This window comes from Grampus griseus (genome assembly GCF_964374135.1).
Source record: "Grampus griseus genome assembly, chromosome: 16".
In the NCBI taxonomy this organism is placed as follows: domain Eukaryota; kingdom Metazoa; phylum Chordata; class Mammalia; order Artiodactyla; family Delphinidae; genus Grampus; species Grampus griseus.
This window is the reverse complement of record NC_139010.1, coordinates 27983330-28005634: the sequence shown is the minus strand read 5'-3', so window position 1 is coordinate 28005634 and position 22305 is coordinate 27983330. Positions and strand designations below refer to the sequence as shown.

At 36.2% G+C, this 22305-nt stretch overlaps 1 protein-coding gene across 6 annotated transcripts in view; it reads right to left on the bottom strand.

The window, feature by feature from the left end:
• Window positions 1–22305, bottom strand: part of ADK (adenosine kinase) — a 486537-nt gene that overhangs the window by 461805 nt on the left and 2427 nt on the right. For 3 of the 6 annotated variants that reach the window (XM_082674082.1, XM_082674083.1, XM_082674084.1), the window contains exon 2: window positions 20059–20139. The exons of the other annotated variants lie outside the window; for them this stretch is intronic. In XM_082674082.1, coding sequence (XP_082530208.1) covers window positions 20059–20069 — 11 coding nt within the window. In that variant the 5' untranslated portion in view covers window positions 20070–20139. The remainder of the gene's footprint in view (window positions 1–20058; window positions 20140–22305) is intronic. 6 annotated transcript variants of the gene reach the window in all.

Sequence of the window (22305 nt, the reverse complement as noted above, 5' to 3'; positions counted from 1 at the left end):
AATGGGAAACCCCGTGCACCACAACAAAGAGTAGCCCCGCTCGCGGCAACTAGAGAAAGCCCGCACACCAACGAAGACCCAACGAGCCAAAAATAAATAAATAATAAAGTAAATAAATTTTTTAAAAAAAAACACGATCCAACATGTGATACTGAATTCTGCATACTGTGACTGAAGGAACTGAATTTTTATTTAATTTTAATTAGCTTAAATTTTAAAACCAAAAGGTAAAATATTTTTCCATTAAACACAATTTTGTTTTCATTGCACCACATTTCACCTTTTAACTGAGAAAAATTTAGCATCCAAACTGAGACACTGTAAATATAAAATGCATACTGAATTTTTCAAGACTTAGTACAAAAAAAATACAGAATATCTCAGTAATAAATTTTGTACTGATTACATGTTGAAATAATACTTAGCTATGCTGGGTTAAATAAAATATATTAAGATTAATTTAAACTGTTTCTTTTTACTTTTTTAATGTGGCTACTAGAAATTTTTTAATTTTATGTCTTGCATTATATTTCTACCTGACAGTGCTGTTCTACTAAGTTAGCCTTGCTTTTTTCTTACCTATCATTGCCCCATGACAGAATAATTATGCTCACTAAATGAAATTAGTAAAGACCAATTTATACAAATCCCTCATTCCTTACTAACCATCTGAAACATCAAGTATTCCAAAGGATTTCAAGTTTCCTTTGAAAATGCGCTTTTTTTTTAGCATTTTTCTCTTTAGTTTGGAAAATCCTATCTAGAATGAAGCCATGTACTATAAATTTGATGTGTTCAGTCCATGAGTAAAGGCTATTAAAAACAGAGCTATACTTGGCTGATTGGGACTTTGACCAAATGTCCACAAGCAGAAGTAGTCATTTGTTCCTCTGGATTAAACAAGATCTGAATCAAAGCAGCCGCAGAATAGCAATTTGAAGCAGGGGAGACACTGACTAATTCAACAGTTTGCCTCCTCCTCTCATGGAAAATGTTAATAGATAACCCACATGAACTAACGTAACACCAGGAATAATCCTTAGAACAAATTTCAAAACCTCCATGTAACTTTTAATATGGGATGGAGTATGGTGCTTTTCAAACTTTAATATACATACACATCACTTGAGTGATCTTGTTAAAATAAAGGTTTGATTCAGCAAGTCTCTATGGTCAAGATTTTGCATTCTTTTATGTTCCCAGATTTTGCCAATTGCTTCTGGTCCGTGGGCCATGCTAAGTAGCAAGGTTGTAAAGGGAAGTAGCAAGATTGTAAAGGTAGCAAGACAGAAGTGACTTGGAACCCCTGCTTGACTTCCTACATGACCTTGGGCTGGTTCTTAACCTATGTGTCCCTCGGTTTACACATTACATGCTTTTCAGGGCAATGGGAAGATTAAAACTTAATTCTAGTAAAGTCTAATAGAGTCCTCAGCACATGACATGATTATTACTTCGTTGTTACCACATTTCTTAAAATTACATCTCTGGGAAGCATGATATGAAAGCTAACATGCACTCGGCCTTGTGAAAAATAAATGAACTTTCACACATGCCTAACATAACTTTGTTGACTCCTATTTTTGATTTTTAACAAAAAACTAATTGTGGTACCAAAACAGCTAGATTTGAAACTTTGCTTTTTAACAAATACAGTATATTCTATGTCATTAAGGGACGATAAAAGCCTGCAATACTCAAATATTCAATCAAATTAAAGCCATATCACATTCAAAGATTTTTTAAAAGCTACTTATTTTTGAGTAGTGACACTTTGCATCTAACAATCAAAACTTTGGTTTTTTTACTCATAATCAGTCAACACAACTTTCAAAAAGTGTATTACTTAAAATGTACTTAGGTAACAGTTCATTTCAGCAGGTACAGATACAGAAATGCTATTTCAGTAAACAGGGCTCATGTGTGATTGTTCTTTCAGAGTCAATCAGGTAGAGATAAAAGACATGTTTTTCCAAATAAAGGCAGCAGCTTTTTTAATTCACAGCACGTTCCTTTCCTCAGCCTTTCATGCTTTTTTTCTCCTCCACCCAATTTTTCTCAAACACACACACACACACACACACACACACACACACAAAGTTAGCTACCGAGTAACCACTAAAAGACTCTTTCAATCAATTTTTTAAGCAATTTATTTCAACCCTATTCTTCACTTTAGGGAAAAACAGTCAATTTGAATTATTAACCTTCATTAACTTTCTTCTAATTCAAATAGTTGAATCAAGATCAGTGGGTCAGAACAGTTTGCTCTTGGAAAGATAGATAAGTAAATATTCTATCTACTTTATCTAATCATGTGGTTAGTCTGTCACTAAAAGCACCTAGATAGCTAACGCCAAATAGTTAAATAAATATGTTTACGGATAGCACAACAAATATGTAGACTAACCTTTTCAACAAATGCTTCCAAACCCAAAATAATAGCAAAGTTCTCTTCAAACACAACCAGTTTGTTAAGCGTGCAATAAAACAAGTATTTTCATATATTAGTACATTTCTAGAAAGCTTTGTGGCAACGTGTCACCAATTCCACTTTATAGGCAACTATAATAGATAAAATAGAACATGAACAAAGATGTGTATACCTAGTTATTCCTTTCACATTAATAGCAAAAATGTATTATATCCCTAAATAAGGAAAAATAGAATAATGGTTAAATAAATTATAGAAGAATGTTATGAAGCTGCTATAAAATGTTTTCATAGACTTTTTAAGGACAGAGGAAAATGCTCATGATATAATCTTAAGTGAAAAAAGCAAAACAATCCAACAAAAAGAATGTAGAGTATAATCTTGACTATGTTAAAAAATATATATATGCCGTATATACACAGAAAAAAACTGGAAAGAAACATACCAAAATGTTATTACTGGATTCTCTGGAAAGTAGAATTATGTGTCGTTTTGACTTTATATTGATCTGCTTTATAAATTTTCTACTACATGTTGGTTTTATTAGCATAAAATTTTTGTATTATTAAATTTTAATGGTCTTTCTGAAATGATTTAAAAATACAAAACTTATTCCTGCTTTTTTAAAACCTGTGTCTTTTTAGATCACAACCATCAAAACTACCCTTATTTTTAGAGGAATTAGGCTTACTTTACAAATGTCTCATCTTTTCATGTGTAAAGATTCTTTAATACAGGAATAACAAAAATAAAATGTCTATGATTTTCTTGTTTAATTTTAAATCTTAACTTGACAAAAATTAAAAGCATAAGTACCACTTTTAGAGCTTTGCACAGCCTTTAAGAAGCCAGCTGTCACAAGATTGAATGTGGAATATCTTCCCTGCATGTTACTTAAAAATACATCTCCTCATTTCATATGAATGAAAATACTGGGACTTTCCTGGTGGCACAGTGGTTAAGACTCCCAATGCAGGGGGCCAGGGTTCAAGCCCTGGTCGGGGAATTAGATGTCACATGCATGCCACAGCTAAGAGTTCACATGCTGCAACTGGGGAGTCCACTGCCACAACTAAGATCCGGTGCAACAAAATAAATATTTAAAAAAAGAAAAGAAAATACTGATAAAATAAGATTTTAAAGCAATCTATACCATATTCCAAAAAGAGAAATTTCTTAAGACTTGTCTCCCTAAAATAATTAGTGCCACAGAGTAAAGTTCAGGAGCCGGAGAATAAAGAGATGGGAATTCTAATCCTAGGCCTACCAAAAAAATGTATGTCCTTTGACCGTCAGTTTCCTTATCTGAAACACCAGGTAGTTTGTTACAGGTGATATCTCAGGTCCGTTTCAGTTCTTAATGGACAGTGGAAGAAAAAAACTGTCCGCTTGTGACAATACAAATTGGGTTGCTTTTTTAAGAGTTGATCAGTTTTAATGAAAATAAAATACTCGCAATTTTACTTAGTTTTCATTATGGACAAAGTTATTCAAAGAAACATTGCTAAATGTATTACCCAAAAAAATATTAAAAGAGGTTCACTATTTTTATTTCCTTTTAATTATTATCGATAGATTCTCATGTCACATTTCACTTTAACGTGACATATTCAAACAATATAATCTTTAAATGGAACCTGACAATTTATTTCCCAGGAGAATTTGAAGAATATAATAACATTTGATTGACTGAACTTTACTTACTAAGAATTCTTAGCAAAACTCCCTCCCAAGAACACCTACACAGTGCTTCTATATTTTCAGTGAACCACAAATCTTTAAAAGTCAAAGAAAATTTCCAATCTAAAAGTATAGGACAGGGACTTCCCTGGTGGTGCAGTGGTTAAGAATCCACCTGCCAATGCAGGGGAAATGGGTTCGAGCCCTGGTCGGGGAAGATCCCACATGCTGCGGAGCAACTAAGCCTATGTGCCACAACTACTGAGCCTGTGCTCTAGAGCCCGCGAGCCACAACTGAGCCCGCGTGCCACAACTACTGAAGCCCGCGTGCCTAGAGCCCGTGTTCCGCAACAAGAGAAGCCACTGCAGTGAGAAGCCCATGCACTGCAACGAAGAATAGCCCCCACTCGCGGCAACTAGAGGAAGCTGGCATGCAGCAACGAAGACCCAATGCAACCAAAAAAATAAATAAATAAACAATTGATTCTTTAAAAAATAAAATAAAAAAATAGAAGTATGGGACAACAGTGCTTCCCAATTATTTATGCTGCCAAGAATATATTTTGAAACTATATAATTGAATATATCACTATCATTTCACAAAAGGGCATTTTAACATAAAAATGTAAAAAGGACATCACAGAATAAACAGCGCTACCCGAAGTATTGCTGGTAACCTTATGAAATATATTTTCTATATAAAAGATTTTTCTTGTTTTTATTTTACCATAAATCCGGTACTTCACAAAAAAGCTTTTAGGAATCAATCACTTGGGAATTCCCTAGCAGTCCAGTGGTTAGGACTCCACGCTTTGACTGCTGAGGGCACGGATTCAGTCCCTGGTCGGGGAACTAAGATTCCACAAGCTGCCGTGCAGCCAAAAGAAAAAAAAAAAAAGGAATCAATCACTCATTAACTCAACAAATATTTATTGAGATCTTCTCTCCTACTCAATACACTGGAGATTCAGCAATGACCAAGAACATGTACTGCCCTTATAGAACTGATATTCTAGTGAGGAGATATAGATAAATAATCAAATAAACAAGAACATTAAATGATCGTTAAGTGCTATGCAGAGAATTAAGCCCAGCGGATAACACAGAGAAAGGCTCCTTTAGAGTGGGTAGTCAGGGAAGATCTCCAGTAGAAAACTGAATGACAAGGAAGAGCAAGGTGGGGGAAGGGTTTCCAGACAGACAGACAGCACTAAAATAACTGGAAGCCCAGTGTGAAAAAAAGGGGAGGGACAAAAGGTTGTGGTTAGAGAAAGAAGCAGAACGTCTTAGTTTTGATGAGCCTAAGAAGTTTAGACTTTGTTATAAGCAAGACAGGAAGCCACTGTAATTAAGTTTTAAACAGAGGAATGACGTGATCTGATTTTGTCTTAAAAGATCAACCTGGTTATAGTGTAGAGAATGGATCAAAGGAGCATGAAAGCAGAAAGACTAAATTAAAAGCCTATTACAGTAATAAAGATGACAAATAATTGTGGTTTGAACAATGAAGATAGTGGTGGACATAGAAAGAAGTAAATGGACATTTTGGAGGTATTGGGTTGGCCAAAAGGTTCTTTCGGTTTTTTCCATAAGATGGCTCTAGTAGCCCTTAGTTGTCTTTAACTTCATTCGAAACAATTTTGTTAGATTGTATTGTGACAGCTGTCATATCAGAGTGCATTAAAAAAAAAAGTATCAAAATTGGTGAATTTTTGTGTAGCCATTTTAATATTGAAGTTGGAAGAAAGAAAGCAACATTTTCAGCATATTATGCTTTATTATTTCAAGAAAGGTAAAAACGCAACTGAAAGATTTGTGCAGTGTATGGAGAAGGTACTGTGACTGATCGAATGTGTCAAAAGTGGTTTGCGAAGTTTCGTGCTGGAGATTTCTCGTGGACGATGCTCCACGGTTGGGTAGAACAGCTGAAGTTGATAGCGATCAAATCAAGACATTAATTGAGAACCATCGACATTATACCACACAGGAGATAGCTGACATACTCAAAATATCCAAATCAAGTGTTGAAAATCATTTGCACCAGCTTGGTTATGTTAATCGCTTTGATGTTTGGGTTCTACATAAGTTAAGCAAAAAAAACCTTCTTGACCGTATTTCCACATGCGATTCTCTACCTAAACATAACAAAAACATTCCGTTTTTAAAACAAATTCGGACAGGTGATGAAAAGTGGATACTGTACAATAATGTGGAATGGAAGCGATCACGGGGCAAGCGAAATGAAGCACCACCAACCACACCAAAGGCCGGTCTTCATCAAAAGAAGGCGATGTGTATATGGTGGGATTGGAAGGGAGTCCTCTATTATATGCTCCTTCTGGAAAACCAAGCGATTAATTTCAACAAGTACCACCCACAATTAGACCAACTGAAAGCAGCACTCAACGAAAATGGTCTGGAATTAGTCAACAGAAAACACATAATCTTCCATCAGGATAACACAAGACCACATGTTTCTTTGATGACCAGGCAAAAACCGTAACAGCTTGGCTGGGAAGTTCTGATTCATCTGCCGTATTCACGAGACATTGCACCTTCAGATTTCCATCTATTTCGGTCTTTACAAAATTCTTAATGGAAAAAATTTCAATTCCCTGGAAGACTGTAAAAGGTACCTGGAACGGTTTTTTGCTCAAAAAGATAAAAAGTTTTGGGAAGATGGCATTATGAAGTTGCATGAAATATGGCAGAAGGTAGTGGAACAAAATGGGGAATACATTGTTCAATAACGTTCTTGGTGAAAATGGAAAGTGTGTCTTTTTTTACTTAAAAACCGAAGGAACTTTTTGGCCAATCCAATAGAATGACAGGAATATGGGGGACTAAGGAAAATAAAGGAGTCAAGAGTAACTCCTAGATTTTAGACTAAATTGGGTAACTTTGGACTAAATTGAGTAAATGGCGCTGCTGTTACTGAGATAAAAGGGAAAGACAAGAAAGAAGTTCAAAGGACAAGTTCCAGGGGAGGTCGGGGATAGAGATAAAGACTTGGGAAACAGATTTTTCTTTCTAGTCTTCCTTACTCTGTAGTGCCTACTGTTTTCTATTAATAGACTAAAAATAGTTGTCCAGAATTGTATATGCAGTTTCATTTGAACAACACCCTAAGAGGGCAACCATTCTACCTTAGCAGTCACCTGCCAGCAGCCACTAAATATGTATATAATTAAAATAACATGTAAAACTTAATGAGTGTTTAATATGTGCCAGACACCATGCTATATATGTTTCAAGTACTACCTTATTTGAATTTACAAAAACCTTATCAGAAGATTTTTTATTATCACCATTTTACATTTGAAGAAATTGAAGCTCAAAGAGGTTAAATAATTTGCTGAAAGTCACACGTTACAGAACAGAAATCCAAACTCTGGTAGCCTGACTCCAGAACTGGGGCTAATTAACACTGTACAGTGTTACCAAAGTAAACCCAAGACAGACTGACATAAGTCTGAGACTTTTATAAACACCCAAATTTCAGAACACCACACTATGACTTCCACCCGTAAGATGTAGTAGTCCGGTAACAGCTTTCTTACTAGCCGGAGCATCATATGAAATACTTTCAGAAATTGCTTCCTTTATTTCCATATGTGCTTATTCATAGATTAAATCTGAGCAGCCAATGAATCTGCCGTTTTTGTCTTTAATTTAGCCAAGACTCCTAATTGCCACCAAGAATCATTTCTTAGACCTCTTCATTTTTAAAAATTTCAACCACAATTTCATTTCTGTCAAAATCACAAGACTGATTGTTGACAAAGAAAAACATCTTTTTTACTCTGCAAGAATTTAGGGGCACACAATTAATAGCAAGTGGTTAAATTTACTATAAAACTAAGTAAATCTCCCACCCCAGCCATTCACTTTGTGCAAATCAAATTTAGGCTTTAGTAAAATTACAAATTATTTCTTATCAAGATCTTTCAAGACTCATAAATTGAAACCACAAATGTCCACAAAAGGTTCCACTGTAAAAAAAAAATAATTTTTTTTAACTTATATTAGTCCTTGGGTATATCCTCTAACCCCTAGTGCCTATCATGTTCTACTATATAAGAGTAAAAATAAATGTAGTCTCAAATTAAACATGCAGTTTTATCCAAAAAGAGTCCTAAGAAATAGAAATTTCTAATGGGTTGCTTTAGAAATGATGGAACTGGTTTATAAAGTTTTCTTTTATTCAATGTTTTTTTTTCTGTCTAACAGAGTATCCTAATAATAGGAACCAGCAATTTCATAGTCTCCACTGATGAGGACTGACCTAGATTTGAAGGTCCTATCTTCCACCCTACTACATGGGCAGAGGGCCACCTTCTCTCACAGTCTGTGGGACAGGACACAGACTGGCACTGGCTCTCATCTGCCTAAAGACTGACCTGAAATTGGATTTCAGGGTGCAGAGAAAAATAGTGAAATATTTAGAGTGAAACCCCTCCTTGTGGAAATAGGGTAGACTGCTTTTCTGCAATAACTAGATATTTAAAATTGAAAGACTTGGAAGTTTATACAGTGGTGATGGTGGTGGAGGTGGTAGTGATAGTAGTCTCAGTGTTACTGGGAAACCTGGGATGGAGAGAAGTGCAAAGAGCCCACCAAAACTGTTGTATTGGGAAAAATGTAATCTTTGAAGTGTCTTTCCTTATGCAGCACAACAGTCAAGTAGAATTAAAATTATATACATAAATATAGTATATATACCATAGCATTCCTTGGAGTGCTTTCAATGGAGATCACTTGACCCAGTGGTTACTTAATGTGATCATGTAATCTCAAGTTAAAGGGGAAGGATCATTAGCTTTTGGGGTGGGTCATCGTGCAGATTTTCTAATGATTCATTACATATATGAGAGAATCAGGTACGGGAAACGTTAAGAACAAATTTTTTTTATTGCCTCAATAGTTATATAAGTTCATCAAGAAATGCAGTGTGGGGCTTCCCTGGTGGCGCAGTGGTTGAGAGTCCGCCTGCCGATGCAGGGGACACAGGTTCGTGCCCCGGTCCGGGAAGATCCCACATGCCGCAGAGCGGCTAAGCCCGTGAGCCATGGCCGCTGAGCCTGCGCGTCCGGAGCCTGTGCTCCGCAACGGGGAGAGGCCACAACAGTGAGAGGCCGCGTACCGCAAAAAAAAAAAAAAAAGAAAGAAATGCAATGTGATGGGACTACCAATATCAGGGTTTGATATATGTTCACATACACAAAGTATGTACATAGGTATGTATGTATATATAATATTATTCCAAAAATTGATATTTTGGTGTAACTAAGCATCTATAACTTATAAACCATTTATCCTCATATGCCTGTTTATAAGTTTAAAATACACATAAGTTCTCCCATTTCATTTGGGGGTGGGTTTAAATAGTTATTTTTAAATACTGGCATCTAAACCCACAGAATTTCATTCTAAAGCTCTTACCATTTTTCACATTCTCCTCCTTAATTACTTTGAAGGAAATCTTGACCACCATCATGTCTTCCTCGGTGGGAAAAAAAGAGCCTGGGGTGGAGGAGCATTTAAGATGAATGTGGTTTATCTGAAAAACAGGACATTTTTCTGCAGACAGAGGCAAAGAAGAATGACTCTGCAGCATAACTGGTCAAACAACCAGCCCAACCCATTCCCCAAAAGCCAGGGGTTACACCCAAACACTGCTTCAACATCTGGGATTCTAAATAGCCAAGGGTATGAGAAGATAAATCCTTTTGCTTATATCTTAAGAAAGTGCTATTAATATTCCAAATATGGGCAGATATTCTGACATGGACATTTCCACAAATCCCTACAGCTCTGTCACAGGGAACAGTCCTCTTCTGGAAACCACTCTGTCACCTAAAGATACAGTACACCACAAAACCTGCATTTTACAAGAATTAATGCTTTCTTTTGAGGTATGATTGACATGTAACATTATATTAGCTTCAGATGTAAGACGTAATGATTCAGTATTTGTATATATTGCAAAATGATCATCACAGTAAGTCTAGTTAACATCCATAACCATAAATAGTTACAAAGATTTTTCCTTGTGATAACAACTTGTAGGTTTTTAACAAAAACGTTTAATAGTTTTGTTTTCTTTACTGAGGGGTAGAATGGGGGTTGGTGGGAGCAGATTTCTCACTTTTTCAGATTTCAACAAAAACATAACAGCTTCAGGCTTCCCTGGTGGCGCAGTGGTTAAGAATCCGCCTGCCAATGCAGGGGACACGGGTTCGAGCCCTGGTCTGGGAAGATTCCACATGCTGCGGAGCAACTAAGCCCATGCGCCACAACTACTGAAGCCCACGCGCCATGCTCCGCAATAAGAGAAGCCACTGCAATGAGAAGCCCGCGCACCGCAACGAGGGCCCAACGCAGCCAAAAAAAAAAAAAAAAACATAACAGCTTCAGACTGCCTGTAATGTGAAGGGAAGAAGTAATTAAATCCAAATGTAATCTTCAGGCATTGTAAGAAGGCAATTCTTACTCAATGTCAAATAGAGTTTTTAGGTAGTGTTAGGTAGCAAACTTATCTTAAGACTCCACAGAAATTTTTAGACCTTAAATTATTTCTACAAAACCTAAAACTCACAGTTCCATGGAAAAATACTACACATATTTAAATTAAACTCTGCACTTTGAAATCAAAAATTGACACATTTTCCAATGTTAGGGGTACCTGTGGCGGGGTGCAGGGGAGTAGACTATTGAAATTAATCATCTTTCAAAGGGCAATAACAGAATTAAAAGGTTGGATAAATTCAGTCACGGTTTTCAAAATTATTTTACAATAATTGTGGCAGATTAAAAATGGCCACAGTTTCTTGGAGACAAGAGTCTATGTCCCCTCCCCTTAAATCTGGGCTAAACTATGACTCCTTTGACCAGATTCCAGGCTAGCCTTAAAGGACTGCCAGCTCCTGCCTTGGTCTCTGAGCTGCCATCTAAGAGGTCCAACTACCAGGTTGAGGAAACCACATGGAGAGGCCCTCAAGCCACACAGAGAAAGAGAGGAACCCAGCTAAGCCAAGATTGCCAGCCACCACTACCAAAACACCAGGCAAATGAGTAAAGACAACTTGTACCCTCCACACCAGACCTGTTATCAGCTAAATACCTCCAAGTGATCCTAGTCAATAGCACATGGAGCAGAAGAATCAACCAGCTACTCCTGACCCACAAAACCATGAACTCTAGTAAAATGGCTGTTCTTTTAAGCCACTAAATTTTAGGACAGAAAACCAAACTCATTGTGAAAAATATATTTTGCATTGCAACTAATACTCCATAAATATACATAATGGAAACGTTTCACAAAGCAATACTTACCCTTACCATATTCAATGCATTGACCTTTCCTATTTTCCTTTTATAAAATACCACTTTTTCTATACCCAAATTGATTCATGATCTAGTTTGAAAAGCATTTTAATCTGTACGACTCATTTCACACAAATCTAGACAGAAACCTTAATAGGACCCAGGTGTTCTGATTCCTAATACAAAGCTCTTTTTCCTTGCCCCACACTAACAGCCCACAGGTTCATAATAAGAAGCTTCTCACAAACTCACATACACACCTCAGAGCTGAGTGAAAAGTTGAAAAGCAGAGATGTCTGATGTTGGAAGTTATGTAGAAATCAGAAATAGCTAAGAGGAATGAGCCTTTTCCTTTTTTATCACTTCCCTTTACTTCCCCCCTTCTTTTCACAGATCTGTATTTTCCTATCCCTACTTCCTTTTTCCTCTGGTTATCAAGCATTATAAAACTGAGGTTTTTAAATATTAGTTGAACTTAATGAAATGTTATAGTCATATTCTTAAAAGTAGGCTAACTGAACATTTTATCATTTCTTTAAAACTGTTGCTTTTTTTTTTTGGTATGAGGTCCAAGACTAATTGTAGCTGTAGGTCATTTTTAATGAAACAGAATTCTCATCACTGCCATCTCAGATCTGGTAGAACATTTTCATAACATTTGAATTAATAATATTAAAAGATTAACAGCTTTTTAGCAGATTACTAGTAATTGTTTCGTATATAACACAGGAGTATTTTTTGAAGCAAAGAAAGGGCTTGCTTTTTTTTTTTGATCACACAAATCACTGTTGATTCCTGTTCTATTGTTTATACAATACCTGAATATTTGAGCTAATCACTAAAAATAAATCAGATTCAGGTTTGAATCCTATCTCTGCCACTTATTGTATAATCTTGAGCATATTAAACTCTGTGAACAGTAATGGTTATCCCATATAATTATAATAATTAATAATGCTAAGTCATAAGATTCAAATTATCAATATCAGGGAAAATTGCAAAATCTCTAAAGTAAATAAAAACTTACCACAAATTGTTCTTTTAACTGGAACATTTTAACTCTTAAACATAAGCAAAATTGGTTTGCCCAAGGCTTTTAACGGAAAACACAACCTGCTCAAAACTGAAGCTCAATGAGTTAATCCATTACAAAGCATACAATTAAGTATATCCCACGAGGGGATATTTATTCTTGGTGGTGGTGGGGGAGGGGGTACCTACATGTGTGAATAAGAGAACTTGAAAGACAAAAATCTAAACAAGGTTACTAAACACTAAACACATCACCACAGAATTTCTTTAAATAGTGTGCTTATCTGGCACATACAGAATTCACTTTGACACGTTCTCAATTTGTGTCTTCATAGTGTAATACAAACAGCAAGAAACGTGAATCAGATGTCCTGAGTGTAGAGTGAGAGCTTAGTACTTAGGGATGCTTAACTTCTCTGGGTCTATTTCCTCAGATGAAGGCAGTTACCTGGTGGCCTTGTGAGGACCTGTAAGAAAAGGTAAAAGTGCTTGACATATTCTTTAATATGTTGTTTGTTTGTTTTTAACATTTATTTATTTATTTGGCTGTGCCAGGTCTTAGTTGTAGCATGTGGGATATAGTTCCCTGACCAAGGATCGAACCCAGGCCCCCTGCATTCGGAGCATGGAGTCCTAACCACTGGACCACCAGGGAAGTCCTAAATATGTTATTTTTATCTTTAAAAAAAAAATTAAACTTCATTTCTTGTTCTAGAAAGTAAGACAATGACAAGTTATGACTTCGGATCAAATTTCACCTCAGATACTTACTAGCTGTTACCTGACTGACATTTAACTTCACTGGGCTTCAATTCTCTCAACACAACCATGTAAATATCAGACTTTGATTTTAAGTACCTCCTCAGGCACCAACAATCTCAAGAGTCTAAAACATGTTCAGAGTTTTCAAAAATCACATGAAATTGTAAATTACCATTTCAAAGCCACATCTGGCTAATACTGAGATTTGCTGTTGTTTTCACACTTCAGCACCATTTGTTGGAAACTTCAGCTACAGAAGATCCTACCTCAGGATTTGCACACCTAGCCATCTCCTCCCATTCCTGCTCCCACCTGCATTCCCAAGCAGTCTTTGGAAATACCAAAGTAGCTTCTAAAAGGGAAAGGCTAGGAAAGCCTGCTTTAACCTGTTTTATGGGTATAAAGAAGAAATATCTTGACCAACAAGAAATCATTTACATTTAAAGAGCTCTGAATCTGACTTGATAGCTACAGGATACTAACAAGTTTTCTAAGGAATGTAGTTTATTCAAGCTTCACATAGAAGTGAGATCGAAGGTCTCGTGTGTGCGTGTGTGTGTGTGTGTGTGTGTTTTCCATTAGTGAAAAAATGTACTCCTTTCCCTTATTTGTGCTGAATCTAGGGGAGGAATGCTACACAAATAGGGGAAGAGGGGTACTAACGAAGGGATTCCTGTCTAATGCAGAAGGCTGGGCAAAGATAACTTAACATTGCTCCCATTTCTAAGGATTTGTGAGTGTAAGTCTAGAAATTTATATATTTCTCTACAGAGCATCTTTACAATATTCAAACTGAGGGATGAATATACCCAAAGAAGTCAAACCTACCATGTAGAGAGGAAGCTAACCCCCACACCTTCAAAAAAAAAAAAAAAAAACTTTTCAAGCTATTTTTTACTAAAATACTACTTTTTAATACTAAACATTTAGTACTACTTAATTTAATAATATAACTATGTTTTATTATAATATTTCAAATCTAAACAATCCAGCTCTGTACATTTGGATAAGCAAGTGCTATGTAAAACAAACAAGATAAAGTAGAATTGTCAGTATACTTGAATGGGATCACCATGCTATCCCATGCTAAAATGTAATATAATCAGTTCATCTTGAGTATGTGAGAACAGAGACATAACCAAGGGTGTAAATCTGCATCACTTCTACAGCTTAACAGCTCTAATCTTCACCAAAACTAAGAACTAAAAATGACAGCTACGGTCTCAGCTCTGCATAGGAAAAACAATTTCTAAAAAACTCTATTTTAGGAGGAACCCAAGACTTCCTCAGTCATGCCTATAAAACAAGAAAATGTTCAAATCTCTAATGTGGTTAACTTCAAAGGCAACACATTTGAACTGTTTGGTTTTTTTAAGATAATTTTCTTGTTTTTCAATTTGTTTACTCAAAAACTTAACATGGCTTTCCAGACTTCAGCTCAAGGGCTCAAAGAGTAAAACTATTTTGCTACATCAAGCTTAAAGGAATTTGAGAACCCTAAGACATCTGAATTTGATTCTTTTGCTATATTTTGTTTTCCAGTGACCCCTCTTGGATGAGTCAACAGACAAATTTCTTAAAAAGACCATTTTGCGGTATTACCTGTTGGTTACATAGTACACTGTTACACAGTACGCTATGAAATTAAGAACAATGTTGCTAACCTTCAGTGCTTTTGGAGTTCTAATTAAAATGCAAATAAGCTCACTAATTAAGGACCTGCTAACCCATAGGGAAAAGACTGATCATTCTGATAAGTCACTGCGTTCTTCTTTGCAAATTCATTTTCAGAAAATTTATTTCTCCACCAAATAAGCAATTCTACTACATTTTTTTTAAGAAAGAAAACACTGACCACACGGCCTTAATAAAATGTTACTATTTATATAGGAGTAATATATTTATTCTGAGGGAATTTTCCCCATGGACAAATGCACGAAATGATTATTATAGTCAAGGCTCACTATAGTCACCAGAAAGAACAGAAATGTAATCTAGGAGTGCATCTCTTGGCCTCTGTCCTCTAGTATTGAATTTATTTCACACACAAGCTCACTCCATGTAACAATAAAAAAGAAAGGTCCAAGAACCATGAAATGTTTTCAGGTAAGAGATCTATCAACTCTTATGAATAGATAAGAATTTACAGCCAAAACATGAATCCATTTTGTGCCACTGAGTACTACAAACATAACCTTAAAACATCTTTAGAGTTTAAGAATTAATTCACTGAATAAAAATTTAGAGCCTATGTTGCAATGAAGTAATTAGTTATAAGGCATTAAGAGTGATTCAACAAGTTTCCCTACTTCAAGTAGCACTAGACGAGATAAAACATGCATACACTGTGCACTGCAATAATGCAAAGTATAAAGTACAACCAACCAGTGAAGGAGCTGTTTCCAGGCTTGGTGATTAGGAAAGTTTTATAGGGAAGATAAACTTTGGCTGGACCTTGAGGAATGAGGTTTTCATAAATATATTCTATATATGCTATAATGAACTTTTCTCTTGCTAAGAGAATGATACCACCTCACCTCTTACACCCTACAAAGTGCTGGTGGAGCTGTTGATTAGAGCATCCTCCTCAACATCCATGCACTCCCCCACATATATAAACACCATTGGTGTGCATGCAAGCACGCACACTTGCACACAGGAAAATGGCTGAGAGTATATCCAAGGCTGGCCAAAATCCCCACCTCTGATACACTAATTGATTCAATGGTGGGTATGTAACCCAGGCAGGACTAATCAGAGTATTCTCAAAACTGACACATAGATGTGGAAAGTCTCTGCCTTTGGGCTCATGAGATTTTGGGCTTAGGGATGAAAAATGCCATCTTTCTTGTTACATTAAGATGGGCTGTGTGAGAAATGAATTCAATACCAGACGACAATAGAGGCAAGAGATGCACTCCTAGAATGAGTCATATCTGGCTAGACTTCCTGCTCTTTTAGTCAACTGAGTCTCTTAGAAACTTAATGGTTCTACTAGGGATACACCAAAGTCCAGCCTCAGCCTCTAGAAGGCAAAAAGCCAAGTAACCACTTCAATATCATTTCTGATAACCTCTAATTTTGTGAGTGATCAGTAATCACATAAGCTACCTTCATACCTATAATCCTGTATTTGCAGCTAACATAGCAAAATAGCGGGGCTTATTAGTAACTAAATGTGGTTTGCTGACAAAATTGTGAGATCCTGTTAATACAGTAACCAAACTGTGTCTTGAGAAGGTAGGAGTTTCTTATATAATTGCTGTACATATTTTCTTATTCTATTCTACAGAAGATGCTGAAATCAGCATGTATGCAATGAAAGCCAAAATGCAAATGGAAACTCAGATGTTCTTACGTTGAAAGCGAATTATTGTTTCCTAGATGAATACATTTTTAAAGAAATCATATGAGGGCACAAGTACAAACAAGTACAAACAAAAACATAAGAAATAAAACATGTAAGTGAGGGCAACAACTTTAAATCTGCTTTGGAAAATATTCAAAAAGTATCGTCTTCAAGCAGTATGTGAAATTTCAGTTCATGAGACCACTTCAGTGAAATGAGCCTTCCAAATCTTGAAGTCCAAAAATTGAAGAGTAACTGACTAATACCTTAGTATTTTTAGTAATTAGTATTAATTACCTTAGTCAGTTACTATTTGAAAGAAAGAAAAGCCTAATAACTCAGTTACATAACCAGCACCAGTATTATGGTAGAACTAGCCAAACAAGACCTTTGAAATAAGCATCTATTTAGTATCATCAACATGTAGAATGGGGACTGCAGGAAAATTTTAGCAAGTGATTCTGATGAGAAATTGTTGTTCCTGCACAATAGCAAGCTTTTAAAAACTGAATATTTAAATTTTTAGAAAGGCTCTCAATCCTATTATTGAATCCTTGGGGCAAGATATGTTCTGAGGCCAGAATTTTATGGGATTTAGAAATTTGTCAATTTTAGGAAGGTAATGCACTGGATGTGCTATATGTTTTATAAACTGCCCAGGAAGGTTTCACTCAGCATGCCATCAACAAACACATATTTCTACAGCAAAACATACACATTTGTGTCAGACAAATAAATACTACAGGGGGCCTCAAACCTGTTCAAGTTCTGCTGCCAAATTAATTCATCTCAAACTTTTTTTTTAATTTCCAGTTTTCAGAACTTTTAGGATTTCAGAAATACAGATGAAAAGATTACAACCTATAATAAAATCATAATACTTGTTTTACAAAGTTTCAGATTTATTTAGTATCCCAGAGGTCCATTCTGTAATGATGATATTTAGACACTTGGCCAAAGTATGTATTTAATGCACATCAAGTTCCTCCAGCTTCAAATCAAGAGTCCTAATATATATGTTCAGTGTAGAAAAGTTGGAAAATACAAAAAAAAAGAAAGAAAGAAAGAAAAGAAAATAACCCACAATCCGAATGTAAATTGGTGCAGCCACTATGGAGAACAGTATGGAGGTTCCTCCAAAAACTAAAAATAGAGTTACCATATGATCCAGCAATTCCACTCCTGGGCATATACCCAGAGAAAACTATAATTTGAAAAGATACATGCACACCCATGATCATAGCAGCACCATTTACAACAGCCAAGCCATGGAAACAACCTAAATGTTCATTGAGAGATGAACAGATAAAGATGTGAGATAGATACACACACACACACACACACACACACACACACACACACAATGGAATATTACTCAGCCATAAAAAAAAGAATGAAATAATGCCATTTTCAGGTACATGGATGGACCCAGAGATTATCATACTAAGTGAAGTAAGTCAGAAAGAGAAAGACAAATACTGTGTGATATCACTTATATGCACCTGGAATATCCTCTCAACCTGAGGACTTTGATCTTTCTTAAATTCTGGAAAATTCTCAGCCATCATCTCTTCTAACAAGGCCTCTCCACCATTCACACTCTTTCCTCTTTTTGGAACTCCCAGTTAGATGTTAGTTGGTGCCTCTCAATATATGTATGTGTTTATATATATATATATATATATATATATATATATATATATATAAATATATATATATATATATATATATATATATATATAAATATATATATATATATATAAAATATTCTCTTGAGTTTTCTTGATTTCTCTGTGCTACATCTGGGTAAATTACTCAGTACTATCTTCCAACTCACTAATTTTTGCTTTAAATACGTTTGGACCAGAGTTTAACCAACTTTTAAAAATTTAATTTTTCACCATTTTTTCTTTTATATAGCCATTTACTTCACATTTACCTACTGTGTATTTATAACATGCTTTTTTTATAACTATTACTTCTTTTATCTTTTTAAACATATTTAAAATACTTAAAAGTCATTTTGAAATTGCTCTATTAGATTTTAAGTGAGTTTATCTCCTAGTGGTTTTGTTATTTTCTAAGTAATAGTCTTCCTCATCTGTGTGCAGGCTCAGACTTTCCCTTCCTTTTTCGAATGGTTCTGAGGTAAGCCACCCCTCTTCCAGAGCCCATGACCTACAAGTTCGGTGCTCTTGTACCAGGTAATAGTGGAGAAATTACAGTTCCCAACTCTGAGCCATGTGGCAGCTCAGCCACTTCTGTGTCACCACTTCAGAGCCACAGCTTTTTAAAGCAACAGCCAGGAATAGAGGCTTTCAGCCTTCTTTTCATCCAGCCCCAGCCCAGCTCCAAGTTTCATCCAGGGTATCTGACTCCAGTTCCCCTGCACAAAGTTATTTCCACTTGCTCCTGAACCCAGGATCTAAATGCATGTTTGCTTTCCATTTCAGTCCCTGGAGATGGTTATCTTGTTCTTGAGTACACCTGTATCTTCTCTTTTTCTTTTTAAATTTGTAATTGCAGTGTTTGGAGCAGGGTAGGGAGCTAAAAGCAGGATAAAGAGCACCGTAATAACAACAGCTAACTTTTACTGAAGACATACTATATGCCAATTTTATATTTACTTTTTCATGAAATCCTCTCAACAATCTTTTGAGGTAGGTATTTTTATTATACCCATTTCAAAGATGAGAAAACAGAGGCATGGGGCCAGTAAACAATCTTTCCAAGATTACCAGCTAATAAGGACCAAGAGTCAACCAAAGGTCTTAACCACTGCTCTACTGGCTTCCATCCTGACCAGAACACTCTTCAGAATTTTAATTCTCTTATTTTTTTCCCCACTTAACTCTGATCATTTTGCATACAGGCAGGATTTTAATCGATGGAAGGGAAGTAGAGCCATATTCCTGGTAGAAAGTAGCATATTGGCTTAATGTTTATTTAGTGTTATTCAGTCTAGGCCTATACCTAAAACCAGAAACATAGTTTCAATGCCTGTCTTTTTACCAAAAACCCTTCTCACTTTCCCTGGGCTCCAGGCATTTCATGTTTACCTCTAGATACCCAGGACAATCCATGCAGGCTTTCCTCTGACTCTGCCTTTTCACCACCCTCTCTCTGCCCTAGTATATAATGTCTGGGAAAGGACCTTATTAAGGGATTCATACAAAGTACCTCAGGAGACTTCTGTTTTTCATTTTCCTTCAAAACCAAAGTTTTAATCTTAAAGGATTAAATTTATAAATATAAGTGAACAACATGCAATATCACCCGAAAAGAGCCAAACTCAATTTTAGGCTTCATTGTTAAAAACATAAGGTCTAGAAAAGTAAAGATTACCAGTCCCACTCTATGCTGCGCTGATAATTTATCCAACAAACATTAACTGAATAGTTCCTAAGGACCAGGCACTGAGCAATACACTATGGACGCACAATTGATCATCCTTTCTCTTTTCTAGTATGCATACATTTTTCTCATTTAATCCTCACAACAGGCCACTCCAGGAACAGTACGCTCAGTTTATAAAAATCATCTTCTGGAGAATTTCCTGAAACAGAAAAAAAAAAAGGTGTTTTAAAGAGATTGGACGTTGAGAACAGACTTGAGGACACAGGGAAAGGGGAGGCTGGGATGTACAGAGTAGCACTGACATATATACACTACCAAATGTAAAATGGATGGCTGGTGGGAAGCTGCTGCATAGCACAGGGAGATCAGCTAGGTGCTCTGTGACCACCTAGAGGGGTGGGATAGGGAGGGTGGGAGGGAGGCTCAAGAGGGAGGGGATATGGGGATATGTGTGTACATATAGCTGGTTCACTTTGTTGTATGGCAGAAACTAACACAACAATTTTACTCCAATAAATACGTATTTTTTAAAAAAATAAATAAAGACCAAAAAAATAAAATGAAGAGGTTACTAAAACTGTTGCTTGGTCATCTAAAATACTTACAGACTTTTATTCCTAGGTTTAATACACAATTTTAAAACACAGGGTCCTAGTGAGAGGTAAAAGACAGAAGGAAAGACTAAAAGGAGTCCATGGAAGTGAAATGGTTAAGAAGCAATAATTTGAGAAAAGCTCAACATTTGCTGATTGGAGAAGTGCAGTTTGTTTTCTTTTTAATAGAGATTAAAATTATATATAATTTATATATATATAAATTATATAAAATTAGAAGTCATGATCCAGAACAATGTGTAATTGCTAAAACATCAGAGAGAGTTACAATGTGGGCTCTTCAGATTCAACCCTTCCTAACATCGACTTCAGAGCTTATGAATATTTGCTATGATGAATAAGTAGAGCTACTCCTGAAGAAGATTAGGCAGAACTTGAACCTGTAGGTGGAGAGACTGGTTAAGAATCCAACACCAAGTCTAAGCAAAATAAAGTTTCAACTTGAGTTGTGGCAGCAGGGATGGAAAACAAAAGGAATTTATCAGACATAACTGAAGAAGAAAAGACCAACTTTGATAACCATACGCAGAGGGAAAATGAATCAAGTATCAAGGTTCCAAACTTTGGAGTAAGAGAAGTTAGTGGTGCCGTTAACAGATGTAGGGACCATGGAAGAAGGTGCAGATTTAGGACAGCAGATGGATTTAGTTCGATATATATGACTTTGAAGTGTCAGCAAGACACTCAGAAGGAGATATTCAGCAGACAGTTAAAATTAGGGTCTGAGAGCTGAAGGTAGAGGTAGAAAGATCACACAAGTGAAAGTGTTCAGTACAAAGCCTGGACCCTCCTACACCTTCTGCTTCAGTCAGACCAAACAAATGTAGAGGTAGAAAGATCAGACAAGAGGTAGAAAGATCACACAAGTGAAAGTGTTCAGTACCCCAACAGAGGCAGCTCTCTGCCATTTCTACCTCCAAACAAACTTTTCTATAAGCCAGACACCCTACTTCACATCTGGTTAGCATCGTCTTTCAGTATGTCATCTTTCGGTATGCTCAGTTATCATTTTCCCAAACCCTACTCATTTTCCACCAAGAGGATGGTACCTGGGTCTTAGCTCTCTCACTCCATGTACCTAATTTTTAGCACCATGCCTAAAATAGCAGGCATTTGAAAGACTGACTAAAAGAATAGGCTTGGCATGTGCTCAACAAGCCTTGGAAGGAACTCTATCCTCTTTAGAGGTGACCGCTGAAGAAATTAACTTGGATGATATTTCCAAAGGAGAGAAAAGAAAGTTAAGTGGTCCCAAATACACGTAATCATCATGGAACATTTTTATCTAGGGAGCAGTTCCCAAAAATGCTTCTTGACTTCTTTCAGGCCTAAATACATCATCTGTAACACAAGGATCATTATTCCTACTTCACATGTTGATGGGAAGATTAAATGAGATAGCATAAATAAAGCACCTAGTATAACGTATGGCACTCAATTAATGTTCCTCAACCCAATGTGAAAATATGACAGAGCTAGCTTATTTCTTTGCAACTTCAGTAACTGCTATACCCTAAAAAGCCTAGAAAAATAATGGATATTTGAGAAAGGGAAGCTAGACTTGTCAGATGCTCTCCATGAAGCCGTTTTTTCCAGCCTCACACTATTGTCACTTTTGTGTGGCTAATTCTTTGGTTTAGGGGGATTCCTGTGCATTGTAGGATGTTTAGCAGCATCCTTGAATTCCACCCACTTGGTGCCATTAGCCCTCCCCGCCAAATATGTCTCCAGACATTGCCAAATGTCCCTTG